General features: G+C 39.8%; 1 protein-coding gene across 1 annotated transcript in view; it reads left to right on the top strand.

Annotated features, from left to right (window-relative positions):
• Positions 1 to 15,115, top strand: part of Rlip (Ral interacting protein) — a 45,538-nt gene that overhangs the window by 7,515 nt on the left and 22,908 nt on the right. The window contains exons 4-7 of the mRNA XM_071598014.1: positions 1,635 to 1,831; positions 10,091 to 10,207; positions 13,290 to 13,434; positions 13,766 to 13,943. Coding sequence (XP_071454115.1) covers positions 1,635 to 1,831; positions 10,091 to 10,207; positions 13,290 to 13,434; positions 13,766 to 13,943 — 637 coding nt within the window. The remainder of the gene's footprint in view (positions 1 to 1,634; positions 1,832 to 10,090; positions 10,208 to 13,289; positions 13,435 to 13,765; positions 13,944 to 15,115) is intronic.

The raw sequence follows: 15,115 nt of genomic DNA, 5'->3' as shown, positions 1-15,115 counted from the left end.
ACAGCTGTATTTTTACATAGACATCACTTAATGCTTCTTCCATTGTCGGAACATGACATTACATTTGAAGATTATTTTCCATAATGTTTATATGCCTAAATATGATTGAATAAGCACCCAAATGAGGCATGGATGCAAGCGCGATGTTCTTAGTCATGAAACAAAGCTCCAAACAGAGAAATATGTCCTTACCTCTACATTTCAAATATCTGTATCCCATAACTTGATAAATTAAATTAATTACAAGAACTAAACTACATTCATGAGGAAGGTGCCAAATTTCTTTTGCCTTTTAAAAGTTCTGACTTTTCTGACCTCGTATTAATAAAGGCCTTCATTTTTTCAACGAGTAAAGTCTCTCTCAAAGAAATAACCAACATATTATTGTGATCAACACATATTATTATTATATATTGTGACCACTCTGGCCATGGGGATTATTCTTCGGCTAGTTGTCTGGCTTCTAGTACTTTTAGAATAATGGGGTTGCAATTTGCCGTACTTAGGCGTGTGTGCTGCCTACTGAGGGAAAATTGTCTCGAGTGCAAAGAATAATGCTTGTGACGATGAAGTAGTTGGTAAAAAAAGGTTAAGTGACAAAGCAAAATTATCATCCCCGACAAAATCAAAGTCAGACAATAATGCTCAGAAGTTCACTGATGAAGTTGAGCCGTAAGCATTTCATCGACGGAGGTAGGCAACACTAAGAAAAAACCAGAGAATTCTGGCTAGCATTTGGTCACACGTGAAGTATGAAGCTACGAATTATAGCGTGGTGTTTGAAGAGCTTGGAAGGCAGTTCATATAAAACAAAGGAAGAAAAATGAAAGAGAGTTAGCGTCATCTATGTGGCAAAACCTACAGACGTGAAGATTATTAAAAATTTTTGATGGCATTTCACAGCTGATTAGCTGCGTCCCATGGCCGGAGAAAGATTTACTTTTGTTAATGTAAAATACAATCAATAAAAACCACTCCCATTTTGAAAGAATAAGCAAACAAATATATCAGGATCAGTTCATTTGAGATAAATACTTAATTTGCATTAGATAACAATTTTAAACTAGTCTGAATCTCTAACCAATTTATCGGCACCTTGAGCGCCTAAGGGGTAAGCAAGATACTGTCCTGTACGTAATTTCGACCCAATCTAGTTGTTTATAGAATTGATTGAATGGTTGATTCATCATTATTTGAAGAGGGATCATTCGAGTGGTAATTCAAAGCGTGAAAGTGTAATAGAAATGAAATTATTGACTCTGTAAATGCACACACTTTATTTAGAACACAACCCAGGTTTGGTATTGAGCATCATCATGAGGGACCTGCAATGTCAATAATTTCGTTTTAATATGCTGTATAAATTCCATCAAGTTATGCCGGAGAGAGAAAATTTTGCAAAGGTTTACATTTACATGCAGATGAACGCTTGAACTAACAGCGATGAACATTTTCCAGAAAATTCCAGGTTCATTTAGGTGCATCTCAGCTGTATTATTTTATTGTTGAATAATATTCTTGCTCTTCATCTCCTCCATCAGATTCTCTGCGTGGGCCCTGCTCGGGAAATGCATGGTTGTACTTGTAAATATTTGTCTCATTTTTCAGCTCTTTGCCACCATTCCATTTTCCAGGAGCCCATCCAAGTCAAAGAAGACCAAGTCCTTCAAATTCCCAAGCAAGAAGGACAAGCAGAGGGACAAACACAAGGAGAAAGAGAATAAAGAAAAGGAGCCAAAGGAAACCAAGGAGAAGGATGGGAAGGCTAAACTAAAGAATAAGGAAAAGAAGAAATCTAAGCACATAGTCGAAGAAGCAGTGGATATATCTGGTGAGGAAGACTATTTGTTGTAAAATTGTGCTTAGACGGTGGATATTTGTTTAGCAGCCATAAGTTTAGGGCAAGGAAAGTTATAAGAATTATACCCAAAAGTATGTTCAATTATATCAAGTTGTTAATTGAGTGGTCAAAATTGCCAGTGTGATTCTGAAACAAAGATTTTGCAAACTGGTAACATTGCCGGTATTGTCCTTGAAGGTATGAGTAAACAAATGACTAAAATCATGCAGGGACACATGTTTTGATGTTCACTCTATCACTGTTTGCCCATTTTTCTCCTAAATGTCCCAATTACCAGTAGTGTTCCCATACTTCAGAAACATTTGTTTTTTTTTGTATCATGACTGCAAGCCTCAGCAGCTAATTATTATTATTATTTGTCTCCCATCAATCCTATGTCCCATCTTACATATTGTAAATAATAGGTCCACGCCGTAGCCTGAGTGAAAATGTGGATGGATTGGGCTTTCTCCCACCAATCTATTACCTTGGATTTCACCAGTCCAGTGGCTGCTTTTAGCCCAATGGGCAGTGAATGGCCCTTTCTTGGATTACTATGACAAAGTTTTCTATTTGAGTGCAGTTGTTCTCGCATTCACTCATTTATTTCCTCCACCAAGTTGAGTGCAAATAGACTGTTTTTGGGAATAAAGAGCAGGCTGGTCCCTCCTTGGATTAGAAATCGTATCAAACGCAGACAGCTCTTCTCACGTTCATCCAGTTGTTTCCCTCATTATTTGGTATTCCCAATTCAGAACGTCATAGAGAGTTTGAGAGATGGCGGAGGCTGATACTTGAAGTGGAATCCCATTGAAATGCATGAGGAAGAATCGAATGACTTTGCATTTCCACAGGATAGAATTTTTACTGTCAACTAATTTTGCTATGCCGTAACATCATCTGGATTAAAGGTACCAAAGGTTACACACACATTATTACTATAGGTAATGCACCAGTTAAATTAGGTTTTGGATGGACACAACTAGCAATTAAATATTTTGTTTCTCCTAACAAAATACAACCCAACATTCTACTCTACAACTGGTCACTCTTCATCTCCGTATACTTCCTTCCTCTCTTCATTCCATCCAATATGCCTCTCCCCTATTCCTGCTCCTACCTCGTTTGCCTAATATCCTCCCCTCTATCAAAGTTTTCAACATCCTAACTGCCGATCTCTATGCCCCTCATCCATTTTCTCTGCACCTTTTTGATTTCTCTCAACAATTCCCTCTCCCCTGTCACCATGCCCAGCACTTCCTCATTTGTTTTCCTCTCCGTCCACATTCACCTTCTCAATCCTTCTCTACACTCACATTTCAAAAGCTTCCAACTACGCCTATCATTCTGATTCAATGACCATGCTTCCATGTTGTGCATAGTTACACTCCATATAATTTTTCACCAGCCTCTTCTTCACATCGTAACTCAATGTCCCTGTCATCAATTAATGTTTCGTGTGTGCAGCAACCAACCAGTGATATTCATCACCTGCCATTTTCTGATACTTTGTACTGTGAGAAAAATTGAAGAATGTTCCATCAAACGTCTTTTGTGGAAGAGAGAGAGGCCTACGAGGATGATTAATGCTTCCTTCAGGGGATTCTTTGTTGGGATCACATGCTCTTGCTCATTTGGAACTTTTGAATTCCAATAAATGAAATTAAAACACCATTCTTTGGACAAATTTGCTTCCGTGGCCCTGAGCATCTTGGTTCAGCGTATCTTGACCAAGGCCATCATTGAAGAACTTAGCAGATTCTGTTGAAAACCATTGTTTCATCTCTATTATGTTCTATTTTTCCCTCTATTATGTTCTTCATTAATCCATGGTGCCTCAGGGTGTGGTGCCAATCCATCTGTTTCTTCTTTTCTCTATGGTGCTCCATAAGGTCCGTTCTTCGTCTATTCTTCTGTTTACATACTTCTTCATTTCTTATTTTATCCGTCCATTTGATCTTGAGCATCCTCCTCCAGCACCAGGTTTCGAAGGATTCTAGTCTTTTCTGGTCTACTTTTCCGATGGTCCATGCTTCTGATCCATAGAGTGCCACACTCCATACGAATGTTTTCATGGATTGTTTCCTCGTCTGTAGTTCTATCTTCTTGAAACACAGCAGTTGTGTTTTCATTGTGAATGCTCTCTTAGCTTGAGCTATTCTTCGCTTGATGTCTGCAGTACTTCTTCCGTCCCATGTGACGGTACTTTCGAGATAGCTGAAGGAATTCACTTGCTCTAATTTTCGTCCTTTCAGTGTGACTCATGTATTTCACTTATCTCTTCCATATACAAGGATTTTAGTCTTCATCTTGTTTATGTTCATGTTGTATCTTTGTAGGACTTGATCCAATATGTTTAGTGGCCTTTGAAGATCCTCCTGGTTTTCTGCTATCATTGTAATATCATCGACGAAGCGTAGCATGTTTATCTCTTCCCCATCGATCCTAATTCCGTTTCATTCAATGCCTTTTGCCTCTATTGTTGCCTCCTATTGTATGTTTAGGAAATGAATAATGATGTTATTTTATCTGATGGGTGAACATTTATGCTCAATAAATTTTCTACATGGAGTGAATATTGCTGTCTATGCATCCATTTGTAATTTTTTCTCGATTTATTTCCTCTGCTGATTATGCATGAAAACACATTTAAGTGCTGTAATATAAATCAAATTTAAGGCATATCATATTTTTATTTGTCTTAAATATGTTTGTCAGATAGAGGTCTTCATTTGGGCAATATTGAGACCGAATGGTCCCTTCTCTCATCTAACCCATCATCATCATGCACACATTAAAATGGCCATAAAATTTATATTTACATGCATACTCAATACCTATACGCAAGCATACACTTAAATACATATAGACAGACAGACATACATTACGAACAGATATGCATATCCAAACATATATATGCATACATATGCTTGTATAAGTCAATATGCACCTGGCATACACGCATACTCATAGTAAATTACAGTGTGGGAAGAAAATGGTAAAACAGGAAAAGACTTAGCAAAGAATGAGGTTCGTGGGTAAAGCTAGGGAGGGCGTAATATACGTAATTTTTGGAAATGGATTGATGATATTCTGTATGTTGTGGGTAAAATTAGAATGGGCATGTATTTTGTTATCAGCAAAAGCAGGAGATGCTCTCGAGAGGGCTATCTTCCCACTTCCTGCTGGGATACCCTCGTGATGGCAGTGGCTGGGGAAAGTGGCGACTCTTTTCAAGTTGATGGTGGTGTGTTTGATTAAGTGTATGCAAAGGAGCTGCTTTTTTTCTATTATTGACGTGCTCATGTGATGCCACGGTTACTTATTGTGTCACGTTTAATGTATTTCATATTCTCTGCCTTTCATGATAAAAGAGAGTGGCATTTTAGTAGAGGTATAAATACCTGCATCTGTGGAAAATGGATAATTCTCTCATGGTCTCGGCTGACTCCCTTGCAGTTGAACCAGGTAATGCAAGCATCACATTTTGGCCAAAGTCTTAACAGTTGTCCACTCAAGGAAAGGTCCATTTACTTTCATGCTTTCTTTAACAGCCATCTTAGTTATGGCCTGGAAATCTGGGGTTAGGCTCCAGATATCTTTCTTCATCCCGCAAAAATAAAGCCATGAGGATAATTACTCCTCTGCAACAGGACGCTGAAAACCGTTATTTATAATAACAATATTTTATTCATCCAAGGAAGAAAGTGCTCTGTAATAATACTGGCAAGTGTAGAGCACATGTCAAGCACAAAATTTACAAAAACAGTAAATATTGTTAATTTGGCCTCAAGTGTTCCTCGGCACTTGTCAATTAGGCATTCTCTGTCCTTTTTCATAAAGACTGGTGTACACTCTTCTTTTTTAATACTTACTGGAAGGTTACTATATAATTTTACACGTATAGACATTGAACCGTTTGAAGCCAAGGGTAAATTGGTTGACTTTACGTGTAAGTTCTTGCGTTGTGTGGTATTATACTGGTGGATGCTATTGTTTTATTAATTTTTATTTATTTTATTTTAAAACATTGTTCACATACAGCAGTAGCGCCATTTTACAGTGAAACATATAAAAAACATGAAAGAGGACAAAAGACAATAACAATGAGAACCAAGCATGGACCGGGGAAAATTTTAATTCACTGAAAGGTGGGATAAAGCTTGGGTGGTGAAGTTGTTGCATGATAAGGGTCGAAAGTGTGAGGGAGTGAATTTAGAAGGGAGGAGAGGCGAAATAGTAAAGGTGAGCGCTTGGTGAGAGATATTCTAGGAATAGGAGCAGATATGGAGTAGGGAGTGGGTGCGGGTGGATCGGGTTGGTATCCTGAAGTAGTTGTAGTTTTGAGAGTTTTAGGGTGCGTCGACATCTAAGGTCATTTTGCACCACTCATTAAAATTAAAACTAATATTCCTTTTTAATTAGGAATAAATAAATACGATTAAATATATAAATAAATAAATAAATAATTGTTAAAATCAAAGGGCATTAAAATTATGAGATCAAAAACTATATCTGCCTCATTAAACCAATTGCCCTTAAAAAATTTAAGACTCGATTTATGAACCCAGAGTCATCCCCTAAAATATAACTTAAGTCTCCCCTTATATTAAACATGTCTCTGGTCCTATGGTCCTTTTTATCGGGAGATATCTGGGGATGAGGATCGTTTTATTCTAGCGCAGGATTTAGATTGCATTACTAAATGGTGTTCTAACTGGGGATTGACTCTAAATTATAATAAATGTTCAGTGGTAAATTTCTTTAAAAGATCAACGGGATTTGCTTACAAATTAGCTGGAGGTGACCTAGCAGTAGTTGATACGGTAAAATACCTAGGTGTCACATTCACTAAAGACTTAACTTGGGGGACTCACATACGTAAAGTCTGCGGTCAAGCAAATAAAAAATTGGGATTCATTAGACGCATTGTCGGCAAAAGTGACTCAAAGGTCAAGGAACGTTGTTACCACGCTCTTTTAAGGCCTCATTTAGAATACGCATGCAGCGTGTGGGACCCGAGTGAAAAAGGTCTCATTCGGGAAATTGAGAAGGTTCAACGCCGGGCAGCCCGTTTTGTAAAAAATTCCTACGATAAAACGCAAAGCGTTACCGAAATGCTCATGGATTTGGGGTGGGAATCATTAGAAGAGAGACGATTCAATGCAAGACTGAAATTATTAAATAAATTCAGATCCGCATGTTTCAGCACCGAGGTCTCGCAGATTATTCGTACTCCTACATACGAGGGTCATCCGGAAAGTAGTACCCGTTCGTGAAATAAAAAGACAAAAGTAAATATTAACAAACATAAAAAATTTTATTTGAAAGAGGATACTTTAAACTACTTCTCAACATAATCTCCAAGCAAATTAAGGCATTTGTCATAACGTGTGACAAGTTTCTGTATTCCTGCTGCATAGTCCTTCGCCGCCAGCTCATTGAGATACGCGAGGGACCCATCTTGCACAAATTTTTGCATAATGCAGATGGTGTTTAACAATTTCATGAACAATTGTTCGAGAAACATTGGGAAAATGCTCACAGATGTCATCAATTGTGACGCGCCGATCGTTCCTCACGAATTCGTCAACTGAGCTCACCAGTTGGTCTGTAATGACAGACGGTCTCCCCGAACGCTCATCGTCGTGTGTGTTCCCCCTCCCCATGTTGAAGTTGCGACACCACCGCCGAACAGACGACTCGTCCATTACATTGTCTCCATACACCTCCTTTAATTGGCGATGAATATCACATGGGCGAACGTTTCTTGCATTGAGGAATTTAATCACTGCCCTCACTTCACAACTGGCGGCGTTCTCAATTTTTTTAAACATTGTAAACAATCACAGAAACAACACAGGCAATGCTAGCGTCACGCAACTTGGCTCAGAGAAGGCAGACAAGCCACTGAAGCTATCTGACCTCGTCCAGCGGCTACTCGCGTCGTCAGCACTTCATGCGGCACGAACGGGTACTACTTTCCGGATGACCCTCGTACATTGGTCGCTTGGATCATGCATATAAAATTCGGGAAATAGATGCCAGGACTAGCCGACTCAAGGACTCCTTCTTCCCACGAACAATACGGGATAGCAACTGTAGGATTATAGATAGTAAAAATTCCACTTGCCACCCTCAGTGTCTAAAAAATAATTAGTTGTATTTAAATGCATGCTCCTCCACTAACCTTATGTGTTTTGTTATAATAACCCATTCTTTCCGCATGATATCATTCGTGTTCTGTTCATCTGTTTTTGAGTTTCCCTTTCAGTCCCTCTTCCCTCCCGGCGGGGGGAAATTCCTGCTACCTGCAACGTTGGGTCGAATTCCCTTCCTTTTACTGTCTCTTTGGGGGGTTGAGTGTTTTGTGGTGCATTTTCATGTGGTAGTGATGTTTCAAATTCTTGCTTGTTGTGTCCTGGCTTGCGTGTTTTAGGATGGCTTTCGTGCTGTATCCTGGGGTGCAGTTTTTTGTTGTTTTGCGGTGTATGTGTTTGCATGAGTATTGGATGGAGGGAGTTTTGCATGAGTGTGTGCGCTGCTGGGGTGTAATTTTCCGTGTTGTTTTTTGCATGTGGTATTTTTCGTTTTTACGGTTGGTGACCTAACACCCCCCGCCACACGCCCTTGCGGCGGCTTGCGGGGTATTATGTAGATGTAGATGTAGATGGTATGTTCTACATTCTGTCAGGATATGTTTTATCGTCAGGGGTTGGAGGCACTCATTGCAGCGGGGCTGTTCTTTTACCTCCGCAAAGGGGTACGAATGAGTGAGGGCAGAGTGCCCTATTCTCAGGCGCGTAATCATGACCTCTTCCCTCCGAATGTTCCGGATGGAAGAGGACCATGGTGAAACGACCGGTTTTATTGCCCTGAGTTTATTATTTTGCAGAGACTGCCAAGCCTCCTTCCACTGATGCAGGACCGAGTTCCGCAAGGCAGCCTTTACGTCCTCCATTGGAACCAAGTTGGAGTCGGTCTCGGGTTTTCAAAGGGCATCCTTCGCTGCCTGGTCAGCTTTTTCGTTACCTCTTATGCCGACGTGGCCAGGAGTCCATATAAAGGAGACCCTGTTCCCCTTTCTCTGAAGGGACAACAGGGTATAATGGATCTCCTGGACTATCGGGTGCACAGGTGCAAAGACCGATAAAGATTTTAGGGTGCTCAACGAGTCTGTGCAGATGAGGAAAGAGCCATTGCTTTCTTTTATTTCTCCTAGGGCCGTCCTTATGGCTGACAGCTCGGCTGTGAAAATGCTGCAAGAAGTGTGCAGTTTTTTCCTCACGACTCCATGGTAGTGGGACACGACCGCATAGGCACCTGCAGATTCTGACTCTGACCCGATTGACCCGTTGGTATCCTGAAGTTGAAGAAAGATAGCAGTTCAGGGCAATCAACAGCCGAGTTTAGGGTCTTGTAGAGGAGTTTTAAATCAGCTTTAAGTCTGCAGCTTTGGGGACTAGAAATGGATAGGGAAGACAGAACAGCATTTGAGGACATATTGTGGTAATGTGGGACTCAGTGTTTGACTATTTTGGCAAAGAAATGAGAGATACAATCGAGGGATTTAAGATTAGTTGGGGATGAGGTGGACCAAATGGGGGAGCAGTATGATATGATGGGAAGGACAATTATTGAGAAGTACGAATGGAGTGCAATTGAATCTTTAATTTCTGTGAAGCGGTAAAGAAGGCCTAGTAGGGACATTGCTTTATTTTTTAAAGTCTGTATGTGGTCGGAGTAATTTAGTTTCTGGTCAATTAAAACGCCAAGGTCTTTAAATGGTTGTTACTCTATTTAAGAGAGAAGGATGACAATTTTAATTTTTTGAAAAGAGGTCGACAGTGGGCATAACAATTACACATCACTCTCACCATCTTTTTCTGCATCTTCAATACACTGAGAAGGTGATAGGGTAGGCCCCTTGATACCATGCCGTACAAAGTCTTGAGTAAAATAATCCATAATACAATGTCATCAATACATTTTGGCTTACTAAATGTCTTATTATGTATTTTTGTAACTTTTGTGCAGTTGAGTGTCTTATATTTTACTCTGTTTTGAGGATTATGGATAATTATCTTGAGAGAATGAATATATTGGTAGCATTAAGTTCTAGCTCTCATTGGCTCTTTTTATTAACACAGAGGAAATTTGACGCATGAATTTTTTTAGTGATTCCATTGAATGAGATGAAAATAGTAAACTAATATCTTCACTGAATATTCTCTTTATTTCTTTTCTCAGAGTTAGCTCCAGTTTTTGGTGTGAATCTTAATGTTGCTATTGAAAGAGGTGGATGCCATGATGGAGTTCAGCTTCCCGTTGTTGTGAGAGATTGTATTGACTATCTCGAGGAACATGGTAGGTTGCAGTTGCTGGAAGCTTGAATGAGGTACTCCTTTGCAAAGGAATCTATCTAATTTACCTATGGCTTAGCTCAGCTCTGGGGTCAGCTTAAGTTAAGGAAAAATGGTGTGCCCTAGGGGGCTATATTTGGTCCTCTTGTTATTTCTGCTGATGATCAATTACTTGCCAAGCAACGTACCTGCTGATTGCATCTTGTATGCTGATGACACTACTTTTATAAGTAAATGTGAAAATCCTAAACAGACACATTAAGAACTGAAAGATGTGCAAATAACAGCCTAGTGAATGGTTCTCTGCTAATAAACTATTTCTTAAATGGGAAAAAAGTTCTGTCAAGCTCCTTGGGTCTTTTATTGATTCTGAACTTTCGTGGAGAAGTCATGTTACAGCAATCTCCAAAAAGCTTTCCAAGAATCTCTTCCTAATCAGGAGAATTAAAAGCTGTGTTCCTGAGGAACATTTGAGACTTGCCTATTTAGCCTTTTTCCAAAGTCCCTTAAGTTATGAGAGCCGAAGGGTTTGGGGACACACGCAAGGCACACCAAAGCTCTGCTTATGTTGCAAAAGGAAGCAGTTGGGATCATAACCAGCTCTGGCCTTCATGAACACTCTCATCCACTCTTTGTCAGGCTGAGAGTGATGACGGTCTTAAACATATACATTTAACAGTGCTTGATTCATGTGAAAGATAATTTAAATAACTATGCATTAAGAGGCAATACACACAGCCTTAATACAAGGTCAAGAAATTTGTTAGACATTACCCAATGCAGATTGTCCAGAAGCATCAACCAATTGGGTAACCTCGCCTTAAAATTCCACAACAAACTTCCCCAGACTGCAAGGCTGACTAGCTGTCATAGGTTCAAAAACTGTAATTGAGGATTGGTTGATTTCAAACCCCTTGTACTCTTTAAGTGAATATTTTGAACTGGACTTCTCAAGAGTGACATTGTAATACATGGGCATCTCTTCAACATGGTAATGAATTTAATGTATTTATACGTTTTTCTTTTGATGACATCTATCGTTGCAAGTGCCTCTCTTTGATGAATAAAGATTATTATTATTTTGTTTGGTGAATCAGGCATTGAATGCTGATTATATGCCAGTATAAGCCCTGAAATATTGCTGAAAACTTTTGTAACTTATAAATAATGAACTAATATGTACGAGGTGTGATCCAAAAAAGACCGGACTGATTTTATTCTGCGCAAATCGTTCAACGGATGGAAACGAGACACATGGCGCCAAAGAGCGACACATCTGACGACTAAAACGAGAGTCGTTGCGTTTGTTTACGTGGAGTCGTTACGCAGCAGCATCGGCACGTGTCTTAACCTGTTTGTCGTTGCGTGCAATGGCAGCAATGAAGGAGCTAGAGGGTGTGTGCGTGAAATGTTGTTTCAATCTTGGCAAAAGTGCAACTGAGACATTTGGAATGATTCAGCCAGCCTTTATTAATGAAGGCATGAGTCGAAGACTCATAACTTCATCAACTTCAATAGCTTCGAGAACAAAGAAGAAAAGTGTTTTGGGTGGTAGAGTCATTGTAAATCAGGCAGAACCTCGACAGATGAAGATTTGTGAACGGGGCGGCCTTCAACTTCGACAGACCCCAACCATGTCAAATTTTTGTGAACTACGTGGCGTGGGCAAATTGCCGTTTAAGTGTTGGGGAGATAGCCGAGGAAGTGAACATTAGTTTTGGATCCCGTCAGACAATTTTGACGGACATTTTGGACATGATGCGCGTCACATCATAATTCGTCCCGCGGGGGCTGACTGATAATCAGAGACAAAAACCTGTGGAAATTTGTCAGGAACTCCTGGATCGAGCCAATGCCAACCCAGAGTTTCTTAAAACCATGGTAACCGTGATGAAATCTGGGCTTACGGTTATGATGTTGAGACAAGACCCAGTCTTCTCAGTGGGAAGTTCCTCATTCTCCGCGATCAAAGAAAGCTCGCATGCCCTGGTCCAATGTGAAGGTCATGCTGGTGTGTTACTTCGATTGGCAAGGGCTGATTCATTACAAATACGTCCCTCAAGGTCAAACCGTCAACAAAGAGTTCTACTTAATGGTTATGAAGAGACTGAGGGTCGCAGTGAGCCGAAAGAGGCTGGAGATGTGGAGAAACAATGCATGGCTTTTCCACCACGATAACTGTCTCGGCTCACAGGGCGCTGATCGTGACAGAGTTTTTCACCAGAAGCGGAACTTCTGTGATCCCGCAGCCACCCTGCTGTGGATGCGGGACTCCAGATGTGGCTCCATCAGGCTTTTTTTTGTTTCCAAAGTTATAATCAAACTTGAAAGGGCACCAATTCAACTCTATTGCGGACATTAAAACTAATTTTACGGCGGACCTGAAGAAGATCCCTAAGGCGGTCTACCAGGCAGGGTTCGAGGGCTGGAAGAAATGTTGGCAAAGGTGTGTCTTCAGCCAAGGCATGTACTTTGAGGGCAAAAAGTTCGATTAAGCTGTATCCGTCGGAATAAACAAGTTATAAAATCAGTCTTGTCTTTTTTTGATCACACCTTGTACTAAGTTCAAGTCTCATTTTCCTCTTTGATACATGTATGATATATAATAGCTATTCTATACTTTGATTAAGGTGTCGTGTACTCGTACGGAATTGAAGAGGGTGCATGCATGCAAAGTATGGATATTGGTGAGAGGATTCTCATATTAATGCAAAGGAACTAGTAAAAGAAATGAATCCTTTAACTAAGAAATCAAACCTTTTGTAAAAAGTTGGACTGTAAACTTTTAGCGGAGAGTTGTGTGTCACAATATTATAGAAATCTCTGTTTTAATGCTTGATTATAATTATGTTTAATCTACAGTTATGAGGTAGGTTTTCGTGGATCCTGATAAAAAAAAAGTTTTTCCAGGACACTCCACAATTTTTAAGTACTGCTTAACATGAATACCATTAACATGTCCTCTCCGGCGACACACACCCTCCGCTTTCCGTTATTTTAATATCTAAAAGTGGTAATGGAGTAAATGAAGAAGGACATAGTTCGATAATTTTGATGCAAATGCCATTTAATGTTTCCTTTTGAAGGGCTTAAAGTGGAAGGGATCCATCGCAGCCTGGGAATGAGGTCAAAGGTCCAGCAGTTGAGGAAATTGTATAATCAGAGGGAGGAAGTGTCGCTGTCTGGCCATGAAATATCTGTCGTCACTAGTCTGCTCAAACAGTTTTTCAGGTAACATGAAAATAACTTCTTAGAACTCAATTTTTATAATTCTTGGTATATTTACTATCTATCAATACTTATCCGGCACATTGAAATTTAAAATTGGCAGATCTGGCTGTTTCTTGTTCAACTTACCAATACTAATGACAATCCATTTTCACTGAAAACTTGTGGCCCTGATATAAGATGTGAAAATGCCATTTTAAGGGATAAGAGTAGGCATGAGATTGAAGATGACGTGACTATGTTGTAACCAGGATGTAATTGAATTGTTTTTGCTTGAAATGTATAAACTTATTCATATGCATATTTGGGTGCTTGGTAATTATTTTCCTCTCAGAGAGTTGCCGGAGCCTGTGGTTTCGAAGGCCGTGGAAGAGGCCGCGGTGGCTGTTGGTGGTTCGTCAGCCAGTAGTCAAAATCTAACAGACTTAAAAAATCTAGTTGAGCAACTGCCATCGCCTAACAAGACTATCCTGGCTTGGATTCTAACTCACATGGAGCACATAGTTGATCAGGTGATTTGTCATACCTTTTTATTTCTTTGTCAAAATGCCCTTGAGTTAGCAATGGGAGATATATCAATGCAGCTTGTACCATGATGGGGAATAAGAGGAGCATGCTTGAAAAACATCATTTGGGTGAAAGACTAAATTATAGGTTAGTAACATTCGTTTGCTAGCAGATTACTGGACTTTGGAAGGAAAAATTATGTTAACTATTCATATTTGGGGTTGCTTTGGGGTCTGGGGGTATAGCGTTGGACTACTGATGGGAAGGAGGGCGCGGGTTTGATCCTCGAGCAATCCAATCTGGGCACCTGCAGCTCCACCCAAGCTGAGTGATTTTTCGGGTACCATATATTCCTGGGAAACCACAACCGGCACTGGGAAAGGCATTGGCTCCCCTTATTACCCCATCGATGTTTGAGTTTTACTTGCTGTATAGGGCTTAGTACTGGGATAGTACTCTATCATTACCCGCCCTTTAGGTCGATTACTGTGTTTATGGTTTTTCTAATTCACATCCTTAGAATACATATGTAGTTAACATCACATGATCGACCCAAAATTTGGTTTCAAGGCTGAAATCAGACCGTGGCTCATGCTGAATTCCCTCAAGAGCTAGCTTGAAATCGACCCATATTGAGGCTTGCGGTGTTATTCCTTTTCCTTTGCATGCTACCAGTAAGTGCACTGGTATGGAGAAAATTGGTTATGGGGGGATTAATTTGGATTTGTACTGGAGTCCCTTCTGCCAGCTGGGGAAACCTACCAAGGTTTTCTTATTCTTAAAAAGTATTGCAATGGAAAATTTAGATCTAATGAACACTTCTGTTTCTCCCACTGAGGAGCATTTAATGTCCATGTAAAAGAAACTTGGAAAAGCCCGAGACTTATATCCCAATGCTACGAGTCAATTTGCAAGCACTCGGAAAACAGTTGTTTATGTAAAAATTGCTAAAATACACCCCGAGTGATGTAGAAGAGAGAAAAAGTATTTGAGTGCGAGAAAACCACAATGAAATGTAAATTGACTTTTAGCTTGAAAAATGATTTAGTGAATGGAAAAACTTCATTCAATGACATTCTCCTTTTAGATAGATAAGAATTTTTAGTGTTTTTAGCTCACATTAAGGGGATTACTTCATTAATATTTACTGTCATGGCATCTCCCACAGTTTCTTGGA

This window comes from Hetaerina americana, unplaced genomic scaffold (genome assembly GCF_022747635.1).
Source record: "Hetaerina americana unplaced genomic scaffold, ioHetAmer1.1.p SCAF_9, whole genome shotgun sequence".
In the NCBI taxonomy this organism is placed as follows: Eukaryota; Metazoa; Arthropoda; class Insecta; order Odonata; family Calopterygidae; genus Hetaerina; species Hetaerina americana.
The sequence above is the reverse complement of the archived record's forward strand: the minus strand, read 5'-3'. Positions and strand labels throughout refer to the sequence as shown.